Source organism: Bubalus kerabau, chromosome 10 (assembly GCF_029407905.1).
Source record: "Bubalus kerabau isolate K-KA32 ecotype Philippines breed swamp buffalo chromosome 10, PCC_UOA_SB_1v2, whole genome shotgun sequence".
NCBI lineage: Eukaryota > Metazoa > Chordata > Mammalia > Artiodactyla > Bovidae > Bubalus > Bubalus kerabau.
The window spans coordinates 80515187-80539586 of NC_073633.1; the positions used below are offsets into that span (position 1 = coordinate 80515187).

The window sequence follows — 24400 nt, forward strand, 5'->3', positions numbered from 1 at the left end:
ATCTCCTTGCAGTCCAAGGGACTCTCAAGAGTCTTCTCCAACACCACAGTTCAAAAGCATCAATTCTTCCACACTCAGCTTTCTTCACTTCACTATCCCTCTCTTAAATTCAATTGTTTTTAATTATATAAAAAGCTATTTTCTAATCCAGACCATGGTCAAAGTGAAACCATAAAATAAATTTTCAATATGTAACATCCTTCCTTTGGGAATTTTTTTGGCTCATACAGTAACCAATAACCATATAGGAAAAAAGTGCATATCTGGACCCCACCAGAACAATTTTACCTCATGCTTAGTTTTCTTATCTGTGGACTTTCAAACAAGTGGGCAGCTTCATTTCATTGTCAACTTGACCAGAGTTGAGTGATGAGGGTCAGAATTTCCATCATGAAACCAGGGAAAGAACACTCATCAAGTGACCCAGATTCTAGGTCTAGCTTGTTCACTTTCTAGTCGGATGTCCTTAAGCAATACAAATTGGCTGGTTGCTGCCCAAGACACCCCACATTCGTGTCTTGCTTGGCCAATAGAATGTTTTTTAATTGGTAAATATTAATTAAAATCAAAATGCCCATGTCCTCTTCAAAAACACAAAGATGGCAACAATGAACCAACATTCCTGCATGACAACAATTGTCCAAAGCCAAATAGACTGACAGCCTCAGAGGGGTGTGCACCCACAGGACGCCGCAGTCTCCACCTCTCCCTGTTGTCTGGCACCAGCTCTGCTTTACATAATTACCTAAGCTACTGGCTCTAATCAGCATGTGATTTTGCTACCCTGTTTTAGTCATTTATCTGTTGGTTTCTGGGAACCCTCCATCCATCCACCCTCTCCTGGATACACTTTAATTTTTCAGTTATTCTTATAATGTGAAGCATATAATAGATGCATTTCTCCAGATGTCCTTAATATTAAAACGTCCACATCAAATTGTTAGCTCATACTGGACGTGAGTCTGAGTGAACTCCGGGAGTTGGTGATGGACAGGGAGGCCTGGCGTGCTGCGATTCATAGGGTCACAAAGAGTCAGACATGACTGATCGACTGAACTGAACTGAACTGAACTGAGCTTGGGAGCAATTAAAACCCCAGGTCTTGCTCACATGAATTATCTCATGAAGTTGACTGCCAAACATGGTCTGCTCTACCTGCAATTTTTTAAAAATGAGAATCTGTAGCTCTGGCCTGAATTTTTATATTTCTCATAGGGATCTGTGATTATCAAATATGTCATAATATGAAATCATCAAAAGCTTTGAAATAAAGCCCTAGGCAAGCACAAGATATTTTGTCATTTAAGTACACGTAGACTGTATATTGACAAAGAGGGTTTATGACCTTTATTTTTCTGTGTTTTGGGAGTTTTTTAACTGCTTAAAATATGCCTTTTAATGTATCTTAAAACTGAATAATATAACCAATCAGATATTACTTTGCTGAGAGATACCTTGTCAGAAGTGCATTTTAAGCAAAAATGACCTATAAAACCATATCACTCTCTATAAAACCACTCTCTTTCTATGAGCTTTATTAAGCAAGTTGACACCCTGCCCTACTATGCACAGAAGGGAATTCATTTCACTTGTACCACATTCACATGTTCTGCATACAAATGAGAAGGCACTAAAAAACAACATCATATACCCTGATGTTCACAAAAAATACTTAAACCATATCACTGGTTTTGAATCCTCTCTTAATCTTTATGTTTTATATTCTTAAAACTTACGAATAAATTTGTTGTTTATCAGAAGCAATCCACAGTCATTTAATGTTAATGTCAGAAAGCAAAATATGTAAAAATACCAAAAAGAAAAGCAGATGCGAGTTGAAACGCAGAAGGAAAAGACTTGATCCAAACCATCCCTGGGCTGTTTGTGAGACAAGCAGCAGTAGCTCTTGGCTGGGCAGAGGGCAGACACCACTGTGCTTTTCTCTCTCCTCCTCCTCTCACGCCTCTCTTTGTGTTTTAGATCGGAGCACAGTGCTACCTGGAATGCTCAGCCCTGACCCAGAAAGGTCTCAAAGCAGTTTTTGATGAAGCAATCCTCACCATTTTCCATCCCAAGAAAAAGAAGAAACACTGCTCCCAGTGTCACAGCTGCTGTTCAATTATCTGAGGTGGCTTGAGACCCACCTCCACCCCACAAAGGGTAAGAATGGCAGCCAATCTCTGTGACCCAGCTCAAGCCAAAAGGAGGGCATGACCAGAGAGGAAGTCCCTGACCCAGAGGCTTGCCCCTCCACACTGTGAGCCCTCCCAAGCACAGCACACTATCAGCCAACTGCCACATCCTCCATACCAGCCAGAAGCACCCACGTTTCACACTCCACGAGAATGCTGAGTCCAGATCCCAGCCAGTGCCACCGCTGACCACGTGGGAAACAAAGTCAAGGCTATCTTGAGTTTTCCATCATCCCCTCCAAGAACATGAAGCTGATAGGAAATCATCATAGGAAAACCAAAAAAAAAAAAAGAACTTGGTTCCTCTATTGGTGGCCTTACGTGATGTCTTTTACAAAATTTGGGAATATGATACTAACCTTTTTTTCTTGAATCTGCTGTTCTCCTATGTGTCTTATGTTAATTTGTATTATTTTAAGAATTACTAATTTACCAGTTTACTCAGGCCTTATAAAACCATGCCAAACTATCTTAAAGAAAAAGGTTTTTATGTTCATTCCTATTTTCAGCATGTTTCTACCAAAGCTATTAAAACCAACATGTACCTCTGAATGCCTGACTGTAAGAAGATACAAGGAAATGTTGAAACTTTTGGAAATATGTGAAGCCATAATTTCTGAACCTGATTGAAAGAGACACCATCTGAACTGTTGCAGGTCCACGTTTGTTGCCTAAAATTCACCCCCAGAAATGCTTATGTTGATTGGTCACTTTATTTTTTCCACATTATATTGTCATTGTTGTTGTTTAGTTGATAAGTCAGGTCTGACTCTTTGCAATTCTTTGGACTGCAGCACATCAGACTTCCCTGTCCTTCACTATCTCCCAGAGTTTCCTCAAACTCATGTCCATTGAGTCAGTGATGTCATTCAACCATTGCATCCTCTGTCTCCCCCTTCTCCTCTTGCCTTCAATCTTTCCCAGCATCAGGGTCTTTTCCAATGAGTTGGCTCTTTAAAATTACAAATGAACTGTGCTTTTAAGAAAGTAGTATTTCTGCTTTTCAATCAAACTGATTAGGAAGAGAATATGGCAGACCTATCTTTTAAAAAAATTATTATTCGTTAAAGTGAAATTTCCTGCTCCCTCCCTTCCCCACTGTATGCCTCTTTCCTCTCTTGATTTCACACTGTCTCCCATGCCCAATAATAACTTGATTCCAAAGAAGGATCTGATCATAGGATGTAAAAAAGTTGCATTTAAAAGTTCCCAAAGGTTAAGCCAAAGTGCCTCAATTTTCCCTCTCACTTCAACTGAAAGTGCTTCTCAGCTTGTCCCATGGGAGTTCTCATTCATTCTCTTTAAAGGATATTTTCCAAGTATAACTGGTACTAAAATATTGCCCCTCCCTATTTCCTGTACTCATTGTCCCAAATGTGTATTTTGGTCTGTATCCATGAGTACCAAGCTCTGGATCCATTTATGCCCTGCTTCCAAAATGATGTGCTCTATGGAACAGGGACTTTGGCCCTGGGGAAGAGACTCTTCCAAACATCCAGGGATTCTTGTATCTCAGAGTGATTTATTTCCTAGCTTTTAATTAGAGACTGTGAAGGCTTCTAATTAGTCTTATTTGCTTACAGTTATCCTGGAAAGACCCAGGTAGGCACTTTATTTTTATTTCAACTGCATAAGCAAAGTGCCTCTTTGCAGCATGAAATTACACGAATTTTAGTTTAAGAATTTCTAGATTCGCACTCCTGTTGGAAAAATCCAGTCTTTCTAGTTCTTTATGCTCCTATAGGAAGCACATTTAAAAAGAAGCATACAGTATTGGTCTTTTCTGTGAAGACCTTCCATGACACCCCCCTAGTTTTTTGGGTTTGTTTGAAATTTTTGAAATGTGCTTTCCCCTCTTCTACATTTCAAGTTTTATTTCTCTTCTCCCCCGTCTAGTTGCTGAACATTTTCTTGAATACACACACACCCCACCTGAAAGAAAACGGGAGTTTTGTAAGTCAAAGCTTGACATTTAGAGAAAACAAAGGACATTCTCTCTTTGTAAATGGAAATCAACCATGTATAAACTGTAACTCTGCAGATGTTGAGTTCATCCTTTACAAACAATAATGAGCATTTAGCCCTATAATAAATGAAGTGCCGTTACCTGGTTTTGTTACATTATTATGTGGTTGCTGCTGCTGCTAAGTTGCTTCAGTCATGTCCGACACTGTGCGACCCCATAGACAGCAGCCCATCAGGCTCCCCTGTCCCTGCGATTCTCCAGGCAAGAACACTGGAGTGGGTTGCCATTTCCTTCTCCAATGCATGAAAGTGAAAAGTGAAAGTGAAGTCGCTCAGTCGTGTTTGACTCTTAGCGACCCCGTGGACTGCAGCCTACCAGGCTCCTCCATCCATGGGATTTTCCAGACAAGAGTACTGGAGTGGAGTGCCATTGCCTTCTCCTTACGTCTTGCTAAAGAGCCACTCCTCACTGATGTGGATGAAAAATTGAAAACAGTGTGTTTGCTCTGCCAAGGAGAATTTTCCAGATGTGTGTACTCAACAGGCAAATGGTTCCCCAAGTCATCACCTCCCTAATGGGTCACAGAGATTAACTTGTTCATAGTGGGAGATCTCTCTCTCGCCTAGGACCAGAACCTAGAGAGACAGTGTCTGTGTGGAGCCCAGGCACTTAGAAGTTTTAGGAGCTACTTGTTGAATAAAATAACGAAGAACAAAGCAATCTAAAAGAGTTCATGTCATTCCACCATATTAATCATGTATTCCCTGTTTCATGGCAATAGGTAGTTCATATCTCTAAAAAAAAAAAAAGTTTTCTGCCATAAAATTGAATAAAACTATATTCTGAAACCAAAGATTGAAAGACATAGAAATCTCAACAAGGACCCTTTAAAGGTCTACACCATCTTCAAAGTCAAGAAGGGGCAACAAATCTCTACTGAAGGTGTAGTCTTGACTTTTCTGAGATAGAAGAAGCTATAATCCAATTTCCTCATTGTACCGATGAGAAAATACAAGCCCAGATGAGTTAAAAGAGATATGTTGTGATAAAGCTGGACAGATCTCAGCTGTTCTGCTTCCCATCCAATGCCTTTCATCTCCATACTGTAATCTATACTGGTGGCTCAGATGGTAAAGAATCTGCCTGCAATGAGGGAGATCTGGGTTCGATCCCCGGGTCAGGAAGATCCCCAGGGAAAAGGAATGGCCACCCATTTCAGTATTCTTGCCTGGAGAATTCCATGGACAGATGAGCCTGGCGGGCTACAGTCCCTGGGGTTGCAGAGTCGGACACCACTAAGCGACTAACACTTCACTTTCATACTAGAATCTACTCATTATCAACATTTTAAGTTGGAGTTTTGTAGGTATATTACCTGAGTTACATCTGTTTATCCTATAGATTCTAACCACATTTCAAATATATGACGTGGGCCACTATAATAAGATACACATATACAGTGTAATATAATCTCAATTTTATGGCTTGATCAGGTAGCTAGTTTGACAGATTTTTTTTTTCAATCAGATGGTTGGTTGTTTGGTAGAATTAATGGACTTATTTAGAAGACCCAAGTCAGAACCATGTTAACAGTAGAACTCTGGGCTGCTTTCTGCCAAAAAAAATTTATACCCAAAGAGCAATTGCTGAATGCGGTAACTGCAGCACTCTCAACAAGAAAGCACTAAACTGGGAAATCAAAAATTGTCACACACATATGACAGGAAGAGAGATTTGGTACTGAGATTTCAATATGTCTGATCATGACATGCAAAGAACCATTTGGAAGATTTCTGGTCTGTAAGAGAAGAGAAGTACCAGATGAAGTGCATGTAGCCATACACACAGCTTTCATAAAACCCAGAATGTGAAAATAACATAAATATCATCATTAAGAGTGCTGGTTCCTATAACCTCAAAAAGTAGAGGGTCTTCAAGAAGAAATATATAACTTGAGTGAAGTCACTCAGTTGTGTCCAACTCTTTGTGACCCTATGGACTGTAGCTTGCCAGGCTCTTCCATCCATGGAGTTTTCCAGGCAAGAATACTGGAGTGGGTTGCCATTTCCTCCTCCAATATAACTTGAGGTCAGCCTTTAAAGAGGCAGTATTCCGGGAGTTGGTGATGGACAGGGAGGCCTGGCGTGCTGTGATTCATGGAGTCGCAAAGAGTTGGACACGACTGAGCAACTGAACTGACTGAACTGATTGCTTTCATAAACGCAGATTCATCCATAAGACCAAAGTGATGGAAGATTAAAAATCAAGGTTTAGCTTTAAAGGAATGTTTGACACCGTGCTGGAGATGATCTTATGTCTTCATTTTTAAATCTACCCCTATGTTTAGAGGCCAGAATACAAAATGTGCATTCTCTTCTGCAGAGAAAACCACAGGTCACTAACTATTCTCTTAAGAGTCATTGAGTAGGCTGCCCAAGTACAAAGGAAAACTCAAGAAAACATTTCATTTCAAGGACCATTAGAAACAGAAAAAGAGAGAGTGAGAGAGGTCAGGGAAACCAAACTTCTTGCGAAGAAAGTTAGGTACTCTTAAAAAGGAAACATTTAGAGAAGGGAGGAAAACCTAAAACCAAACATGAGGCAAAAACACATATCTGACAGTCCTCCTGGAAAATCACCAACTTCTGCCTGGTCTCCAGAGCCATGGGGAAGAAAGCAGGGCCATTCTCATCAAGAGCATTCTATGTTTCTGGGTCTCAAAGCAGAATCAGCCAACAGAATTAATTGTGTAATAATCCTAGATAATACCACCTCATGATTCATTAAAAATGGATGAAGTGCTGGACAGCGCTCTCTGGGTCTTTACTAGCCAAGCAGGTCATCTCTCTCAAACCTCCTCTGAGGTCATCTTCCTTCAAACCTTCTTATTCACCCTCCTCAAACCTTCTAACATGGAGCGGGCAGGCAAAGGAAACTTACCAAGAAATATGAGTGAATAAATCAGTTTGAAAGTTTCATTGAAAATGAACATGACTTAAAACCTGAAAAGGATGACTGTGGGATATCTGGAAAGACAGTTACTTGTATGAAGAATATTTATTTATCTTGGTGGGAATAACTCTAAATAGAAAGATTGCATTTAAAATGGACAATGGTGTTACCTTTCTAAAATAAAACATTTCTAAACTCCAAAATTAAAAAATAAAATGCACAACAGCAATGACAGAGTACAAAAATATGAGGTAAGGCAACAATTCATGGTGCTTCCATGGTCAACAAAGAGCAAAAAGGAAATTAAAGCATCAAGCTCTATACACAAGCTCATTGAGCATTAGAGGCTCAGCGCTGCTCTTGGGAGATCTCTTGGGGTTAGGACAGGAATGAGTCAAGGAGGGATTTGTTCATCTGTGAATTTGTGGGATGCGAGTTGAGTAACAGTTCTTGGCTTTTAACTTCCACTACAAGAAATTAGAGGAAAAGCTGCATGATTAATCTTGGTCACAATCTATGCTTTTTTTTTTTCCTCCTTGGGATTGGTTCATCTGTGAATTTGTGGGATGCAAGTTCAGTAAAAGTTCTTGGCTTTTAACTTCCACTACAAGAAATTAGAGGAAAAGCTGCATGATTAATCTCGGTCACAATCTATGTTTTTTTTTTTCCCTCCTTAGGGAATATTCTGTTAAAATCTAGAGTCATTTTGTGCGTGTTTTAAACATGTTCTACCATGGAAATTTCATTTTGTTCTGAGTTCTGCAGTGACTCAAAAACTTTATGATATGTAGCTGGTATAATTTTGTTGTATTTTCAGCCATGTCCTCCAAGACTCTCGGTATATGCAGTTATCATGGATGAACAGGGGCTGATCAGTGTTTTAGGGATGTGATGTCGGGAGTAATTTGAGGATAGGGTCCCTAAGACCCAGAGCCAAGTCTCGCCTGGAAGCCTGTTTCGCCTCCCAGAGACCCTGAACAAATCAGTCTTTTTTATTTTATGTTAATTCTTTTTTAAAAAAAAACCTTTTAAAAGATTTGTTTATTTAAAAGTAATATCCTGCTGAATATTTTATGTTTTTTTTCCAGAAGCCTTCTTTATTTTTTTAATATAAATTTATTTATTTTAATTGGAGGTTAATTACTTTACAATATTGTATTGGTTTTGCCATACATCAACATGTTAATTCTTTAAAGAAAAAACAGAAACTCTTTCATAGCAGGTGGTATGTTTGGGACACACCCGAAAGTGCCACCACCTGCTATTTTTTTAAATCAATTTTTGTAAGCAATCGAATTTTTTTCTCACAGAGGGGCTGTGGGCAGACAGTTAATGAATTCTGCATTCTTCTCATTACCTGGCTTAAATTGTTTTGTTTGCTCTGAGTACACAGTAATTGCTGTGTAAGTACATCTCAGGAGAATTTTATCCCGATGGAAACAGTCCACATTCTTCCTCAGGTAATCTCAACAGAGAAAATGATAGACATGGGAAGCATGGCTGAGCTGCTTGCAGAGTGGCTTTCTTACCATCTGCTTATTTGTAATGGCTATTCTGTGTACACTTTTGGTAATTAACAAAATGCCATTTCCTGTACTATAACCTTGAAGTTTATCTTGTGCCGTATTTTGACTTTAATTCATTATACTGTCTTTTTTCCTACTCTCATTTCTGGGTTATCTGAGGGTGACCTCGCCAGCCACTCAAGAAAACTGCCTTCTCTAGCCTTTGTTAGAATGGGAAATTTAGTACTCAAAGTGTGGTCCAGGGACTAACAGAATGGGCACAACCTGTGAGCTAGTTAGGACTATAGAAGCTCAGTCCTGGGCCAGACCTACTGAATCTGAAGCTGTATTTTAATAAGACCCCAGGTGACTTATGTGCACTTTAAAATTTGAGAAGACTGGCCTATGAGACAACCAAGTTTATCATTAGTCTTAACACCCAAACATATAGCTGCCAGATGATGAAACCATCGGCTTCACCTGTCTCTCTGATGCTCTCTTAGGCTAATATTTGAGTTGTCCACATTTACTTGATGGAAAAAAAAGACTTTCAGAAGTCCTTTCTTTTGCTTTTCATGTGCTTCCCAGCTGCAGTAAAAGAAACAGCATGTTTTGGAATCCAGAGCAGAAAAGCAGCATCTGGTTTGAAAGATCTGATAAATCTCAAGAACTTCTTTTCCGAAAGTCTTTCTGGCATTTATAAGGGAGAGAAAAAAACCTCCAAAATGATTTTCCATCAAGAAATAAGAAAGATTTATATCATGTAACATTATAAACTTATAAAATGAAGATAAAACAAGTTTCTGAGGCATAAAATTTCATTCTTCACTGTTTAAGATAATATTCTACAACTTGACCTATATGAAGGGCATCCCCCTGATTTACATGTTTATTGCTCTAAGCACAGACCAGAATTGTCATCACTTATTCAACACATTTTTACTAAACGTCACAGGGGACCATGCTTTGTTAACTCCGCCCATATCCCACCTCGTGTACAAGAGCCCTTTAAAAATTCAAAATTGTACACACACATGCTTAAGCCTCTTATCTTATTCACATTCCATTGTTGTTCCAGAAGACCTGAAGGCAAGTCATACCTACTTTCAAACAAAGAAAGTGCACAAGGATCACCACTTCTTTTGTACCTACAAATGGCCTACTAATTTCCCAGCTATAATATCAGTGATTCTATCCCAGAATAAGAAACTGATGCTATTATGCAGATCCCATCACTAAGGGACCATCTCCTCTGGAAAGGACCATCTTCTGCCCACTGCGGCTCTGATTCTGGTCCTATCAGTCAGCTATTCCTTCACGTTCAAGGCTGCAAGAACCACCTGTGTCCCAAGATATCCTTAAATTGGGTACAGCTTTTAAATTGGGACAGTTTTTACATCTGGAAGCAGCTTGGCTACCCAAAGCAGCTAGCTTTCTTGGAAGAGTTTAGCCAAATCCAAAAACAGAATCTTACTAAAGATGATTTTCATTATTGCAGCCTCTTACTCATAACCACTGGTGCAAGCTGCCAAAAACCACTTCTTACAAAAGGGGTTGTGTATCCTCCTAGGGCCCCGCACCCCCACCCATTCACTCCCTTCCCCAGGCCACAAAATAGAGCCTGTTTTCTCTTCCTCATAAGAAACTAATAGGGCAATGACACTGGCAACAACAATCAATCTCTCTTTAAGAATCCATTTACTTATCATAATTTTTAAATGTCTGATTCTCACTCCCTTTATTGCAACTGCAAAACAAAATCCCAGTCCAAGAAATTGGAAAGTCCTCTACTGAATTAAGCACATTGAAATAATCAAGTGCCGAAGGAGAGAAGCCTCTGGTCACAACCCACTTGCTTGTACTCCGCTGGCCAGCAGCCTGCAGCGTAGAGAGAGGCCTGAGTGAAATTACGGTACATTAGTTCCTTTTGGTTTGTCTCGAAGGTGGCTCAGATTTTGTTCATGCTGAAATTTGCCACCGATTTCAGCTGGACTTTCTCATTAACTAATGTTTATGTTTCAGTGGGGAGATATTTTAGCATTAGCATCCTCAGCTTGCTCAAACAGGAGCTAAAAGCTGAGCAAAATCTTCCTTTTAAAGCCATTTCCAACATAGTTGAAAATGCTGGATGTCGTCATTCCACTCAGTAAAATCGGTCCCTCCAAATATGTTAGTTTTGATATGCAGATGCCAAGAGGGTAATGGAAGATGGGGGTTCAGAACAGCCTAGAAGCTTAGAGTACCTTCCTTCAAGGGTGCACCTCTCCATGTATTGATAACCTCTGCATGAGCAACAAAATGAGGTCAAGGAAGTGTGATCTGTTCGTGCATTTCCTATGCAAAGAACTGGGAACCTCACAGGATTAAATTTCCACTTCAATTGTATAATTCTGTATGTGTACTTCATAGAGATAATGACTATTAATAATTCATCAGTATCCTTTATTGTATACATAGGGAGTTTATTGTAGGCTTCCCAGGTAAGCTCTGTGGTGAAGAATCCACCCCCCAAGCAGGGGATGCAAACTTGATCCCTGGGTCAGGAAGATCTCCTGAAGGAGGAAATAACAACCAATGCCAGTATTCTTGCCTGGAAAATCCCTTGGACAGAGGAGCCTGGCAAGCTACAGTCCTTGGAATTAGAAAAGAGTTGGACACAACTTAGTAACTAAACAACAAGAGTTTGTGAATAAATGTTCTTTCAAGTTAAGTCATTCATTATTTATGACTTAGGGATATTATAGTTATTCCTTGCTGATAATCATACCTTGAGCATCACCAAAAAAAATGACAATTATCGTCTTGGTAATGTATTGATGCGTGAGTGCATACTAAGTCGCTTCAGTGGTGTCCAACACTTCGTGACCCTATGAACTGTAGCCCACAAGGCTCCTCTGTCCCTGGGATTCTCCAGGCAAGAATACTGAAGTGGGTTGCCATGCCCTCCTCCAGGGGATCTTCATACCCAGAGATCAAGCCCTCATTGATATTCTTTGTTAAAGCAAAATGTTTTTTTTCTCTTTTGAAGAAGGGTGTGTGTGTCTTTGGGGGTTTGAATGACTTTCCAGAAACCCTGATGGCCCACAGTCAAGGTCAAAGCATATAATTGATCTTGTGTATCAGGAAGCCTTTTTTTTTTTAACTCTATTATTCAGTATGCTAAAGAACTACAGTCAGAGGAACTTAGAGTCAAAAATAAAGCCAAAGAGCTTAGGAAATGTTTACTTTTCTCCTGCTAATGAGGACCTGGAACAGAGACTGGAATAATCCCTCTAAACTCCTTAACATTGGAACAAGTCTCTACTTACACCACCCGTTATAGCGCTGCACACCTGCTCTGCTTTCTCTCATCCTTTTTCTATTTCTTTCCTCTGTTGTTAGACATCACCTACCTCCTCAGAGGTCTTTAACATCCCCTTCAGATACTCCAGGACCACAACAACCAGCCACTGAGCCTTTTAGATCTCCCTGTACACAATTTCAAACAACCCTGTTCATTAAAACAAAGGGAGATCATTATAAAAGAAAATGCCAGACGATTCATTTCACCAATAAGAAGCAAACTGTTTCTCTAGTAGAAATTTCCAGCAGCAAATAAAATTTTTAGAATTTTCCAAAGAATCCTTTTAAAGTTACTTCTTCATAAGTTGCTTTAACATGTTGAAGAAAACCAAAAAGGTACATATTATTTTTAAGAAAATGTCTCCTGAATGAAAAAGATAATCAGTTCTCTTGGAAAACTTGATGAAATGCAATTTATTTTTTATCAATGCCACATTATTTTTGATTAGATGTACAGTTTATTTACTATCTCAGAAATGTTTTTATTATATTAAAAACCTAATTAATTTGAAGAGTTGAGTCACTACAGCAGAATTTGGTGCTTTTGTGGTGGCTCATTCATTTCCTGATCAGGGGAAGAAGGAAAATGTGAATTCAATCAGCACAACTAATAAGCCCAGAAGTAGAATGTGTGTATTTACATTTTCCATTGAAAAACACTCTTATGGGGGGGGGGGAGGAAATCTAGAAAATTCCCCTTCTCCTTACCTTTTGTTAGTTGCAAAATAAACGTGTCTCCAAGAGTAAGGAGTTGCTGGGAGTCGGTTTTGTCTAGAGCCCCTCCCCAACCAATAGGCATGGACCACCATCTCTGCCAGCATTTACACTGCCTGGGAGACGAGCCGAGGGCATACCACCTTCATCTCTACATCAGTCTCTTTGAATTTCCCTCTGAGGCTCTGCTCCTTTTCTGTCTGTCTCTTCTGTTATAAACTTTGGTTTGAGTTATAGCAAAGCACTATCTTGTTGAGGTTAATAAAGGAAACTAGGGAAGAACTACAGTCTCCATAAAACAACCCAAGCTTGCACTGAGCTACCTCCAGGAGAGACAGCAGACATGCTAATCGATGGTGAGAGAGAGTCTGACATCAATAAACTCAAAGACTTCTCCAAGCGAGAACAACTCAGAAGGAACATTCCAAAAAGCCATCGTGCTCCAATGGAAAGAATTTGGTTCTGGGTCAGAGAAACCTGGCACGTGCTGCCAATCAGCTGTCTGATCTTGGGGAGGTTACTTGACCTCTCTGAGCTTTGGTTTCATCATCTGTAAAATGGCAATGGCATTAACAATGCTTCAGCAATAACAATGCCACAATTGACACAAGATTACAAAGAATTAATATAAAGGGTCCTGCCCTACTGTATAGCGTGTGGAACTCTGCTCAATGTTATGTGGAAGGCTAAATGGAAGAGGAGTTTGGAGGAGAATAGATACATGTGTAGGCATGGCTAAGTTCCTTCACTGTTCATCTGCAACTATTACATTGTTTCCTTATCAGCTATACCCCAATAAAAATTAAAAGTTTAAATATATATATATAAAGGGTCCTGTTTATAATAAGAAATCCATAAATGGTAGCAATCTTTATATCTGCACTTCCAAACATAATGCTTTGCACGAAATTAGAATTCATAAATACTGTGGAAGCAAAGGAGAGAGAAAAAGAGAATGACAAAGAGGGACACAAGAAAAGGGAAGAGGAGATTTGAAAAAAAAATCAAGTTTACCACAGACAGACATTTTCCTCCTTTTCATTAATAACATTTCTGATTATAATAAATATTTACCGTAGAAGCTGTTGGAACACCACGGACTAGGAACACGGTGGACCCCTCTCCAGCACTGCAGATCCTGCGGATCAGAACCCTCCTCCTGTTACAGCAACCACGTCCACCTCGCCTCTGGCAGCTACATGTCACCACTAGGTCTCTGCTGTTCCAGACCCCTCTCACCTCTGCTGAAACCAGGAAGCCCAGTTTCTCCTGCCCATCAACCCTGGTCTACAAAGACAGCCACTATTGAGCTTTTCTGTGTTGCAGAAGCCCTCAGTAGCGCCTTCCTCATCGCTTTAATGAAGGGAGGATCCTCTGAACTCTCCAGGTGAACATATCAGGGCCCCTCTCTGAGGCTTTAGTCCTCAAATACTCTGCTAGGACAGTCTGGCGTCTTCTCTTCATTCATGTGAGCCACCATTTCCCCCACGATTTAGGGAGCCAGCCCAAACACACACTGGAATGAAATCCAGGTGCCGTAGTGAGGATGCTAGTCCTGAGTCATGGGAGAATGCCCAAGAAGCTCTTCTTGAAGTGAGAAAGTGTTAGTTGCTCGGTTGTGTCCAAATCTTTGTGACCCCATGGACTTTAGCCCACCAGACTCTTCTGTCCATGGAATTCCCCCAGCAGGAGCACTGGAGTGGGCAGTCATTCCCTTCTCCAGGGGATCTTCCTGACCCAAGGATCGAACCCAGGTCTCCTGCATTGCAGGTGCACTCTTTACCACTGAGCCACCAGGGATATACAGGCTTATATTCTGCCACCCTCTCCTTCATCCCATCTGACACTCTCAAGATCCATTCCCAAGCACATTTCCCTGATCCCTGTCTGCTTTAGTCAAGTCCTGAGGTTCCTTCAATGGAAAATCTCATTCCTCCCACCAGAGGGAATGTCCTTCCCCAGCTGGGTCACCCTGAGTCTTGACCCTAATTATCCACGTAGAATAAATGAGGAGTTGTGAGTGGTGTGTAAAGCAGCCTCCTCGGACAAGGCCTCGGCCTGGTCTCCGAGCACCAGGAGGTTGGCCTCTTCTAGGAAGAAGGAACAGCCTTTTTGGTGAGGGAACCTCAAGCTCATCCAGGGGTGGTCCCCACTGCAGTCTCTGTGACCCACTACTTCCCTGTGAGGAACTTAAGGACAGGAGATTGCCAGGGTGAGAAACTCAACCTTTCTGATGATTCAACTCATCAGTTCAACTTATCCAATTAGGCCTGAGGCCTGGTTTTCAGCACCTTCTGCCCTCCATCTTCAGGAGAAGAGAATCTCTTCAAATGTGTCTTTCATGCCAAGCCCCAAGTACTTTGATTGCACTTAACAACCAATCAATCCCTACAGTCCTGATCATTACCATGCTTCCCACATCTCTCAGATGTTGTCAATGTTGTATTAACCCGTACATACCTTTCCACACGCACCCCATCCCAATTCAACACAGCAGAGTCTTAGTAACTGTGTTACTATAGCACCTCCTACAGCTCTGGAGGCCAGCATTACTACCTATGGCATTCTGGCTAAGTTTCCCAGAGATACCTCTGGGGATTTTATCCATTGGCCCCCTTAGGTTCTCTCCCCACCTTTCTCCAACCTGCTTCTTGGGTGGCCACCATTTATGAGCTGAACCAATGGGCTCCCCAATTCTCTGCCTTCCCTTTTGCAGATCAGGGCACAGGAGCAGAGTGAGGTTGGAGTATTTGCTAACCACCTTCCTCCCTCCCAGGCCTCATATTGGTAGCGGCCACATCCTCCGATGAAAAATCACAACCCCTGTCAAAGAATTCCTCTCCTACAGTTCTCTTTGAGATCTGAAAATCACTTTCTCCTGGTCCTTCAGCCTACGCTGCCCACAGCTTCACACAAGTGTTTGAGAGTGTCTTACCACCCCCTAGTTGGTTTCCTTAATTCTGTCTTCATGTTTGTAAACAGCCTCTTCATTTAATTCTCCTCAATATCCCACTGCAGTATAGTATTTGTTTCCCACCAGGACCCTTACAGATGCTGCATGCTCAGTCATGTCCAACTCTCTGCCACCCCATGGACTGTAGTCTACCAGGCTCCTTTGTCCATGGGATTTTCCAGGCAAGAAAGGGTTGCCATTTCCTTCTCCAGGGGATCTTCCCAACCCAGGGATTGAACCCAAGTATCTTGCATCTCCTGCACTGGCAGATGGATTCTTTACCACTATGCCACCTGCTACAGTCACTTTTTCTCAAATTCTGGCAAGCCCTGACTGCTTCCGCTTTTTTCCTCTAAGTTTGTTTTAGAAGCAACTCTTTCTCCCAGAAACTCCTGATGGAAGTTCTGAGGGATTGGTTGAAAACCATCCAGTCTTATCCCTAATCCCCTTCCTCCACCCCAGTGGCAACGGCAGGCATTTACGTACCTTTCACCTTAGAGTGACCCTCTTATCTACCAACAGATCTGAAGGCTGGGTGGATTTTGCTCATGCCCTTTGTTCTGGGATGTCCACCTCAGCATCCCAATCCTAGACCATCAATCCTAGCATTTGCTTTCCTGTTTTCATGGAGACTCATTGATTCCTCATTCAAGGAGGACCCCTGGTTCCTAGTGATGAAATGCCAGGGATGAGAATACAGATTGAGCCACCTTTGGGACTTATGGTATCCTGTCATCTGTCTGTATTCCTTACCGAATATGACATCCTAAATGTGCAAATAAAAATAACCTTGCAATTCATTTTAAGTGTGATTGTTGTTATAATTCCAAGTGTATTAAAGACAAAAGAGACTTTTGAAAGTTTTTGTGAATTCAGAAGACAGAGAAAATGCTTTATTGTCATTAACATAGATTTTCCTGGTGCAATGTGAAAAAGGAACGAGGTTCATTTCAACCCCCAAAACGTCAGAACTAAAGACACCTGCATAACATTAGAGTGTTTTTTAAAAAAAAAAGTCACAGAGAAGCAGCTGCTGTAAGATTTAGAGAGGGCAAGAGCTAGACAATCACAGACTTTCCCCTGCATCAGCAGTGCAGTTTTACCCCTCCAAACACAGAACACTTGTGAGTTTAAAAAACTGCAATTTAAAATATGCTCAGTGGTAAAGAATATTTGTGACTCGGATAATCTGGGACATAGCTTTGGGGGAGTATCATTTGAGTCTAAATGCATAAGTTTAATTTCATAAATTTTTAAGATCAAGTGATAGCTCTGATTACATATTTTTTCTGAGTTGTTTGTTTGTTTGTTTTTAATCACAAAGTAGTCTCTTTATCAAGGATCTAAAAGGGACTTCGGGAATTTTTCTTGGGAAAAGAATCCCCTAAATCCAGACACCTTTCAATTTGAGCTACTGTTGCCCTCCCTTTTTTAATCTGAGCAGTCTCTATATCTTGTGTTGGTAATCCCTCAGTTAAAAGGAAAAGTAAGTTCTAAGGGAGCTTGCAATTGGATTTTCTTGGAGGGCATGAGAACTAAAGCGTTGGTTTTTATTAATTCTTGGCACTTTGATCATAAATCTAGTTGGAGACCAGTCATTAAATAAGACATGAGAATTTAAAGGCTTTTCTACCCCCATTTCCTAATTATGCCCAAAGCATTTAAAATATTGGCTTACTATAAATCCATGTTGGAGACGGGTTATGATATACAAGTTATGTTCTGAGACTCAAGGTAAAGAAAATTTAATTTGTAGTGGATGAACTAGAGAAATTTTGTCAGAGAAGGCACAAATGCTGTTTTGCATTTTTAGCATAAGTATGCTGCCTCAGCCTTGTGCCTGAGCTGGGCAGAAGGGAGATGTATAGCCTCCTGCATAGGTGGGGTCAAAATTAAACAGTCCTTGAATTCAGGGGGTGTAGCTGCTCATGCTGCCCATGAAGGTGTGTCTGTGAGCCTGGCGCCCTCCAGCTGTGTCTGCAGGTCACACCAGCTTCAGATGGTCTCACACTCCGTGGTGGCAGTGGAGCAGGCCCCGCAGTCACAGCGGACCGCCACGGGGTAGCTGTAGAAGGGGTCGACTCCAGGGGCACAGTTGGGCAGCTTGACCGTCACCTGTTTGGTCTCATTGTAGGTACAGACTCGATGATGGGCTTCGATGTAGGGGGGTTCCAAAATGGGCTTCTGTCCCCACAGGCAGAAAACAGAAAACCCATTAGAACATACCATCCTGTTTCATTTTCTTGGTACCACTCATCACTATAAGAGATTAACTTGTTATTCATTTCTTTACTTGTTAATTTCTTTACTTGTTTCCCTTCCAGTAGAAAGCAAATTCAACAACCACCTGTTGAATCAATAAAAGAAAACAGAGCAAGGCAGATTCCTTAGTGCCCTATGTGCATCTCAAACCCTGCAGTCAAACCTATTAAGCTTGAATCCCTGATCTGCCACTTGTTGGAGACCTTGGAAAATCAGTTTCCTCATCTGTAAAACAAAATACCCACTTCCCAGCATTGTTGTGGAGATAAGGTAAGATGGTAGATGACTAGCACCAAGTAAGCATTCAGTAAGTGTAGTCTATTGTTCTTATCAGAGCAGTTACAAGAGTAAGAAAGTAATATAAACATAATAACTAGCAAGCCTTCAGAGGACAGCACTTTCATTTGTCCCAGGCAAATGAAATATGTTTAATGGAGGTCCAGGATGCAGATCTTACATGCATGTCATGGGAATATGGCTTTGCCTTCAATGAGGACCATGTAGAAGAGTTAAATTCAATATCAACTTCTTCCTACTATTTCTCAGATAATGTTTTATCCTTTCTCAGTTTGCTTCATGTCCTCTTATCTTCAGTAACCTGGAATCCCAGGCAACATTGCCAAATAAAATACAGGATACCCAGTAAAATCTGAATTTCAAATAAACAGCAAATTTTAGTATAAGTATATCCCAAATATTGCATGGGATAGACTTATACCAAACTGAAAAAAAAAAAAAGGTTGTTTATGTGACATTCAAATGTAACTGGCATCCTGGCTAGATTGGTTTGGTTATTTGCTAACTCTAGCTACCCTAAACCTAGGCCAGAGCAAAGGCTAATTTCAGCAATAGTTCCACCTTCAAAGTAAATCCAGCCACTGTGTCGTCATGAATATCCTTATTTTCAGACATGCTCCCCAGTTAAGTTACCAAAAATAAGTGCTTTATCAATCAGAAACTTTCAGATTGTGGGGAAAGTAAACCTCATTCTTTTATTTACTTTCTAGACATAGCCTCCATTTTCATACCACAATAAAGGCATCATAAAAGCTGATTGACATTAAGGAGAGTCCTGCTCTTTAATAGTTTCATTTCTCCAGTGAGAGCACAGTCCCTGACCTCCTATGGGTGACTGCTACCCAGTTAAAGCCATTCGTTGATTTATAAAGGGAAAAGAAGATGCGTTCAATTAAAGGGAAACTGTAGTTTGAGATTTTAGCCCAGAAAGAGCTCCAAATAGCCTCGACAAGGCTGTGAGCAGGGGAGGGCACTGCCAGGCCACGCCCTGAACACAAGCAAGTTTCTCACATAACTTTGATGTCATGTGACAGCCACAGTATCTGCAACAACTGAATTTTCATTTGTTATTATGTCTCAAGCCCCCTAATGATGGGGAAATGAAGCTAACTTGGTGGAGTTGTTTCATTTAAGTTACAGGTTTCATTACCATAATTCAATTCCAATCATAGGGCCATAATTTTATCCAAATGATAACAGGTTGCTGTCTGAGTCCCTGAATAGAAGTATATTTTTCCTAATAGCAGTGTCCTTTCATAGTGCTCATGGGCTTCTAGTTTAGTGTTCTTCACTCAATTGTGTCTAATTCTTTATGACCCCATGGACTGTAGCCCACCAGACTCCTTTGTCCATGGAATTCTCCAGGCAAGAATATTGGAGTGGGTAGCCATTCTGTTCTCCAGGGGATCTTCCCAACACAGGGCTCGAACCCAGGTCTCCTGCATTACAGGTAGATTCTTCCATCTGAGCCACCAGGCTTCTAAATGGGCTCAATTTGATGAGAAGATGTATAACTCCAGGAAGGGATTCATCCCTTTTAATTCAACATTTATTGAATGCCTTGCTTATACACATCTTTTGACAAGAGCCATGAAAAGCACAAGAATGAACCTCTCCACTCAAAAAACTTAAAACCTAATGTGTGGTGGAGAAGGAAATAAGACAAAAAAGGTAGATGATGGTCATGGGCTGACCAAAGAGTCAGAAAAGGCTTAGAGGAGTTGGTTCTGGAGACAGGCACCAAGGAATAAATGTGAGCAGGAATAGGAGAAAAGGACCAAAAGTAAGATTTCATGAGGAATACTGAATAAAACCTTTAAAATCTAGTCTCTCAGGCAGAGCTAATAATATGCGCAGTGCCTGGGAAAATAGGCAGATGACATATTGCTGAGGACCTTAAAAGGTAGTTACTGAATTTGCAGCAGTGGGTGATCATTAAAGGTTTTTGGAGCCACGGTGACAAAATCAGAGCTAGTACTTCATTAGGAGCCAATTCAGGCCCTAGTGGGCAGAGGCAGCAGTCACTGTATGGTGTGATCCTACGGGGTACTGAAAGGCGCTCTATCTCCTCACCCCTCAAACATCTCCTCCTCTCAACCTTAAAGCATTCTAACTTTGATTGAGATTTTTATCCCACTTTAAATGTACAGTCTCTAAAAAAGCTGGATATAATTGTATATGAAGAGCCTTAATACATCTGTCAATGATGATCCCTGAAGGACCCAGGAATGACTCTAGGGGAACAGAAGAGAGCAGGGCTGAAGGTAAGGCACTGAAGGAGGGGCTGAGGACACATCCTCACCTGCTGCTTAGCTTAGGGCCTTACTTGGTAACTGGCTGGCATTTTAAAGAGGGAGGAACACAGGGAAGAGTTTGGGTTATAAGAGTGAACCAAGAGTTTATTCTGAACTTTCCAGTGACTCCTTGCATGACTCTGCAGTCAGCTACCAATTGAATTCTTGCATGTCATCTGTAAAATGGGCAGCAAAACAGCACATCTTGGCCTCCCAGAGATGATTCCCAAATAGACAGACACATGTCAATCAAATTATTAATTTCATCAATGCTTCATTAGAAGGGCAATATCATATTTCTTTCAGATTATTTTTGGAAGTTGTTTTTTGTTTGTTTAACCCATAACAAAGTATAGATACCCCAGCTCTATCTCATTTCATTAAGAACTTTAATACTTCGGCTTCCCTGGTGGTGCAGTGGTTAAGAATCTGCCTTGCAATGCATGGGACACAGGTTTTATCTCAGGTCTGGAAAGATCCCACATGCTTCAGGGCAACTAGCCCGAGCGCCACAGCTACTAAGCATGCACCGTAGGGCCCCTAGTCCTCAACAAGAGAAGCCCCCGCAATGAAGCCCCCATACAACAACTAGAGTGGTCCCTTCTCTCCACAAGTAGGGAGAGCCCACACACAGCAATGAAGACTCAGCACAACCAAAAATAAAAATAAAGAAATAATTTTTTTTTGAGTACTTTAGAATCAGTCTAAGCGACATGAAGGCATTGCCACCAGAGCCTCTTTTGGGACTCACCTCCCAGGTTTCACAGCGGCCCCAGCAGGCATCCGTGGTGATCCGAAGGCCCCTGCAGCCTGGCTTCTTGGCCAGGAAAGTAAACTCCCTCACTGCACAGCCCACAAATGTGCGCAGGTTCTCACTGGAGGTGCTGATGACAGAGCCACAGCCAGCCAGGAGCAGGAGGGCCATGGGGCCAAGGAAAAGGTACACAAGCCTCATGCTGTTTCCTCCGAGAGGGAAAGGAAGGAGAATTTATTAATAGAGCTAGCCACCTCCATCGATGCAAGGGACATGAACTTGGGCAAACTTCAGGAGATGGTGAGAGACAGGGAGGCCTAGTGTGCTGCAGTCCATGGGGTCGCGAATAGTCAGACACGACCAGGCAACTGAACAACAATAACAACCTCCATGGATAATGTGTTGGTCACTATAAAAGGGACATTGCCCTTAGAATTTCAGGTCACTAGACACCCAACCCTCCAAGGGTATCCTAAGGCTTTTCCTTATGGTATCCCAACTGCTGGATTTGTGCATTAAAGAAGTTTGTTTCAATAATCTCTTCAGAAATGGATACAGAATATGAATAACACCAAAAGTAATGCATATCCTAACATAATACATGAACACACACAAATTATTTTTATTCAGATCCAAGGTATTTGGTATCATGCTACATGCTTCACTCGAAATTATATTTCCAATGTCATGGATGAGAAATGGAGAGGGGTAGACAAATAATAATTGCATGCCCCATATGTATTGTTACTAACCCAGCCCAGCACAAAACCATAAAACTTGGATATGCAGAACAGCCCTCACATCTGGCTTGGTGGCCATTGATAAAAATGTGTCCTAGTTGCTACAAATTCCCTTTGATCTAAGCCTCCACTGTAATAGGCATCTTGTTGTGACTAAATTTAAATCTGAATGATGGAAAGCATCAGGGGTATTTAAAACACAACCCCACTCAAATACCAATCCACTGTCTATCCTCTTTGTTATTGTTGTTCAGTGACTCAATCGGCGACCCCATTGACTGCAGTATGCCAGGCTTCCCTGTCCTTCACTATCCACCTGAGTTTGCTCAAACTCATGTCCACTGAGTTGATGATGCCATCCAACCATCTCATCCTCTGTTGCCCCCTTCTCCTCCTGCCCTCAACCTTTCCCAGCATCAGGGTCTTTCCTGGGTCTTGATCATTCCTTGTGCTTTTTCAGGAGCCAGAATCACTTCTTTCATGGTTGGCCCACCAGACAGACATACCTGAATGCTGAAATGAGGGTGGACTCTCCACTTACAGAACACCCTCAATTCATTATGATTTAGACTGCAGAGTTATTTATTCCCAAACTTATCTCCCAGTTCCTACTTCTGACCTGTCACCTTAACAAGGCTCTCTGGACTTACCCTCAGGCAGAATGAAGTTCCTGTATGGAGAAGCACTTACCTGATCTTACTGGAGCTGACTCGCCTGTAAAGCTGAAACTTGTACTCAAGATTTTGGAAAGTCGCAGTGAGTGAATGGTACAAGTTTGCTCTGGGTAAATGCCTCTACCCTCTGTGACTGGGCTGCTTAATTGCTCAAATATATAGGAAAGGTCTTGTCAATCAAAATGAAAAGGGAGGCAGAGCCTTACAGGAACCACTAAACACATCAAAGCCTTGGAATATAAAGCCATTCTCTATTTTCCAAAAGTGATTAACTTAAAGGGTGTTGTTTTGTTTCTTAACATCGCCTACTGAAAAAGAAAGTTACCTTGGTGGGTGACATAATCCTGGGGAAACAGTCAAAGGTAGTTCACCTGGCTCTGGAAGACCAAGTGCACTGGGGCAAGATGGATTAGATTTTCCTTTGCAGTAATCACAACTTTCCTTCTCAACAGGAGGCAGTCACCAGCTGCTCACAGCACTCTTTCCTTTAGCTCACAACACATTTCAATGCATTGAAAGATAACAAAACAATAATTCTTCCTGGGAAGAACATGGGATCACTAACTGAAAGGATGGAAATCATGGTAAGAAACATTCGAATGTCTTAAAATGCATTAAGTATTAGAGCATATTAATAACACCTTAAAATGAATCACACAGGAAACAAATATTAAGGTATTCAACACAATTATCTTCCATCATGGGACTTAAAATGACTTTTTATTTTTTCCATGTAGTTTTCAGCATCTTTCACATTTTCCATTTGGGCAGGCTTCTCTCATAGAAAGTTGGTTAATATTGATACTTTAAAAATTAAAATAAACCAATAATTCTCCATTTGTGCTGCATGTAAGGATATTCAATGCTGTTGTAATAGAACTGCTTCATTCGATTTCTGGTTCTTAAAGTTTAAACGAAGAATGAAATAGTATTCTTTATGAGTATGAGACACAGTTTATACTCCAATCTGCAATTGTAGCGTGTAAATGGATTAAAAATCTCATTGTTCATGGCATTATTGTGGGTGAGCTAAAAAAATTAATGAAGCAGACATCTTTTTAGCCTTTAGGAGTTTACATATCATAGCTAATAATGACATATTTCAAGACATTTAAGATGCACATTAAATAAATATGATTCCAAATAAAGTTGAAACATTTCTATTTTCAACAAAGAAAGGTGTTCTTTAAATAGACTTGCTACTCATTAAGGGTTTGATTTTTTTTTTTTTTTTCAAAATATATAACGACTCTTAGTGAATCCATCACTATATCATCAATATACCTATCTCTAGAGTCAGATTATCATATATATTTTATAGAAATTGAACTAGGCTTGGAAAAAAGGACTTTCTTCAGCCCTTCAGACTGTGAGTAGCATAAGCAGACCTGGGGTACTATAGGGACAGACTGCTCACCTGACGTGATTGTCCTAACTCGCTGAGCCAATCGGTGGTGAGCTGCCAGCCTGACCTGAGACTGTTCAACCCTTTTGGAGGAGACCTGAAACATACATACCTGTGTCTGCGATGTCACAAGACAAGGAAAGACAACAAAGAGAGGCCAAGAAGTGCCTTTCTTCTCCAGCTGGGCTGTGGCATTCTGCTTGCTCCCCATCAGCAGTGACCTTATAAGAATGACCACTTATAGTCACTGAGCGCCTGGTATGTACCAGACTCCATGGCACCTGATGTGCTCTTGCATATGTTACCTCTAAATCTTATGTCAGTTATGTAAATCAAACTATATTGTCTTC

At 41.0% G+C, this 24400-nt stretch overlaps 2 protein-coding genes and 2 long non-coding RNA genes across 6 annotated transcripts in view; 2 read left to right on the forward strand and 2 right to left on the reverse strand.

Annotated features, from left to right (window-relative positions):
• RHOJ (ras homolog family member J) overlaps positions 1–4325 on the forward strand; it is a 93297-nt gene extending 88972 nt beyond the window's left edge. The window contains exon 5 of the mRNA XM_055538288.1: positions 1981–4325. Coding sequence (XP_055394263.1) covers positions 1981–2127 — 147 coding nt within the window. The 3' untranslated portion in view covers positions 2128–4325. The remainder of the gene's footprint in view (positions 1–1980) is intronic.
• LOC129621643 (uncharacterized) overlaps positions 1–13882 on the reverse strand; it is a 33649-nt gene extending 19767 nt beyond the window's left edge. For both annotated transcript variants that reach the window (XR_008699579.1, XR_008699578.1), the window contains exons 1-2: positions 13746–13882; positions 12008–12105 (exon numbers count right to left, since the gene is read on the reverse strand). This is a non-coding gene — a long non-coding RNA (uncharacterized LOC129621643). The remainder of the gene's footprint in view (positions 1–12007; positions 12106–13745) is intronic.
• LOC129621644 (uncharacterized) lies at positions 12671–14150 on the forward strand. The gene is made up of 2 exons (XR_008699580.1): positions 12671–13027; positions 13751–14150. It is a non-coding gene; the product is annotated as an uncharacterized LOC129621644 (long non-coding RNA).
• A 2335-nt stretch (positions 14151–16485) lies between these two features.
• GPHB5 (glycoprotein hormone subunit beta 5) lies at positions 16486–22777 on the reverse strand. 2 transcript variants are annotated; one of them, XM_055536425.1, is made up of 3 exons: positions 22662–22777; positions 21229–21433; positions 16486–17808 (listed from the first exon to the last, which is right to left on the reverse strand). In XM_055536425.1, the coding sequence occupies exons 2-3, from the start codon at positions 21430–21432 to the stop codon at positions 17620–17622; spliced, it is 393 nt and encodes a 130-aa protein (XP_055392400.1). In that variant the 5' UTR covers position 21433; positions 22662–22777; the 3' UTR covers positions 16486–17619. The 2 variants fall into 2 exon arrangements, with proteins under 2 accessions (XP_055392400.1, XP_055392399.1); XM_055536424.1 differs by having other exon boundaries at positions 21229–21440; positions 22662–22770.
• Positions 22778–24400: the final 1623 nt, after the last annotated feature.

Bases quoted from the DNA above. Each gene is read 5' to 3' on its own strand.
- GPHB5 (XM_055536425.1), bottom strand. From the start codon at position 21,432: ATGAGGCTTGTGTACCTTTTCCTTGGCCCCATGGCCCTCCTGCTCCTG. The intron at 17,809-21,228 runs GTGAGTCCCAAA...CTGTGGGGACAG, and splicing joins GCCGCTGTGAAACCTGGGAG to AAGCCCATTTTGGAACCCCC.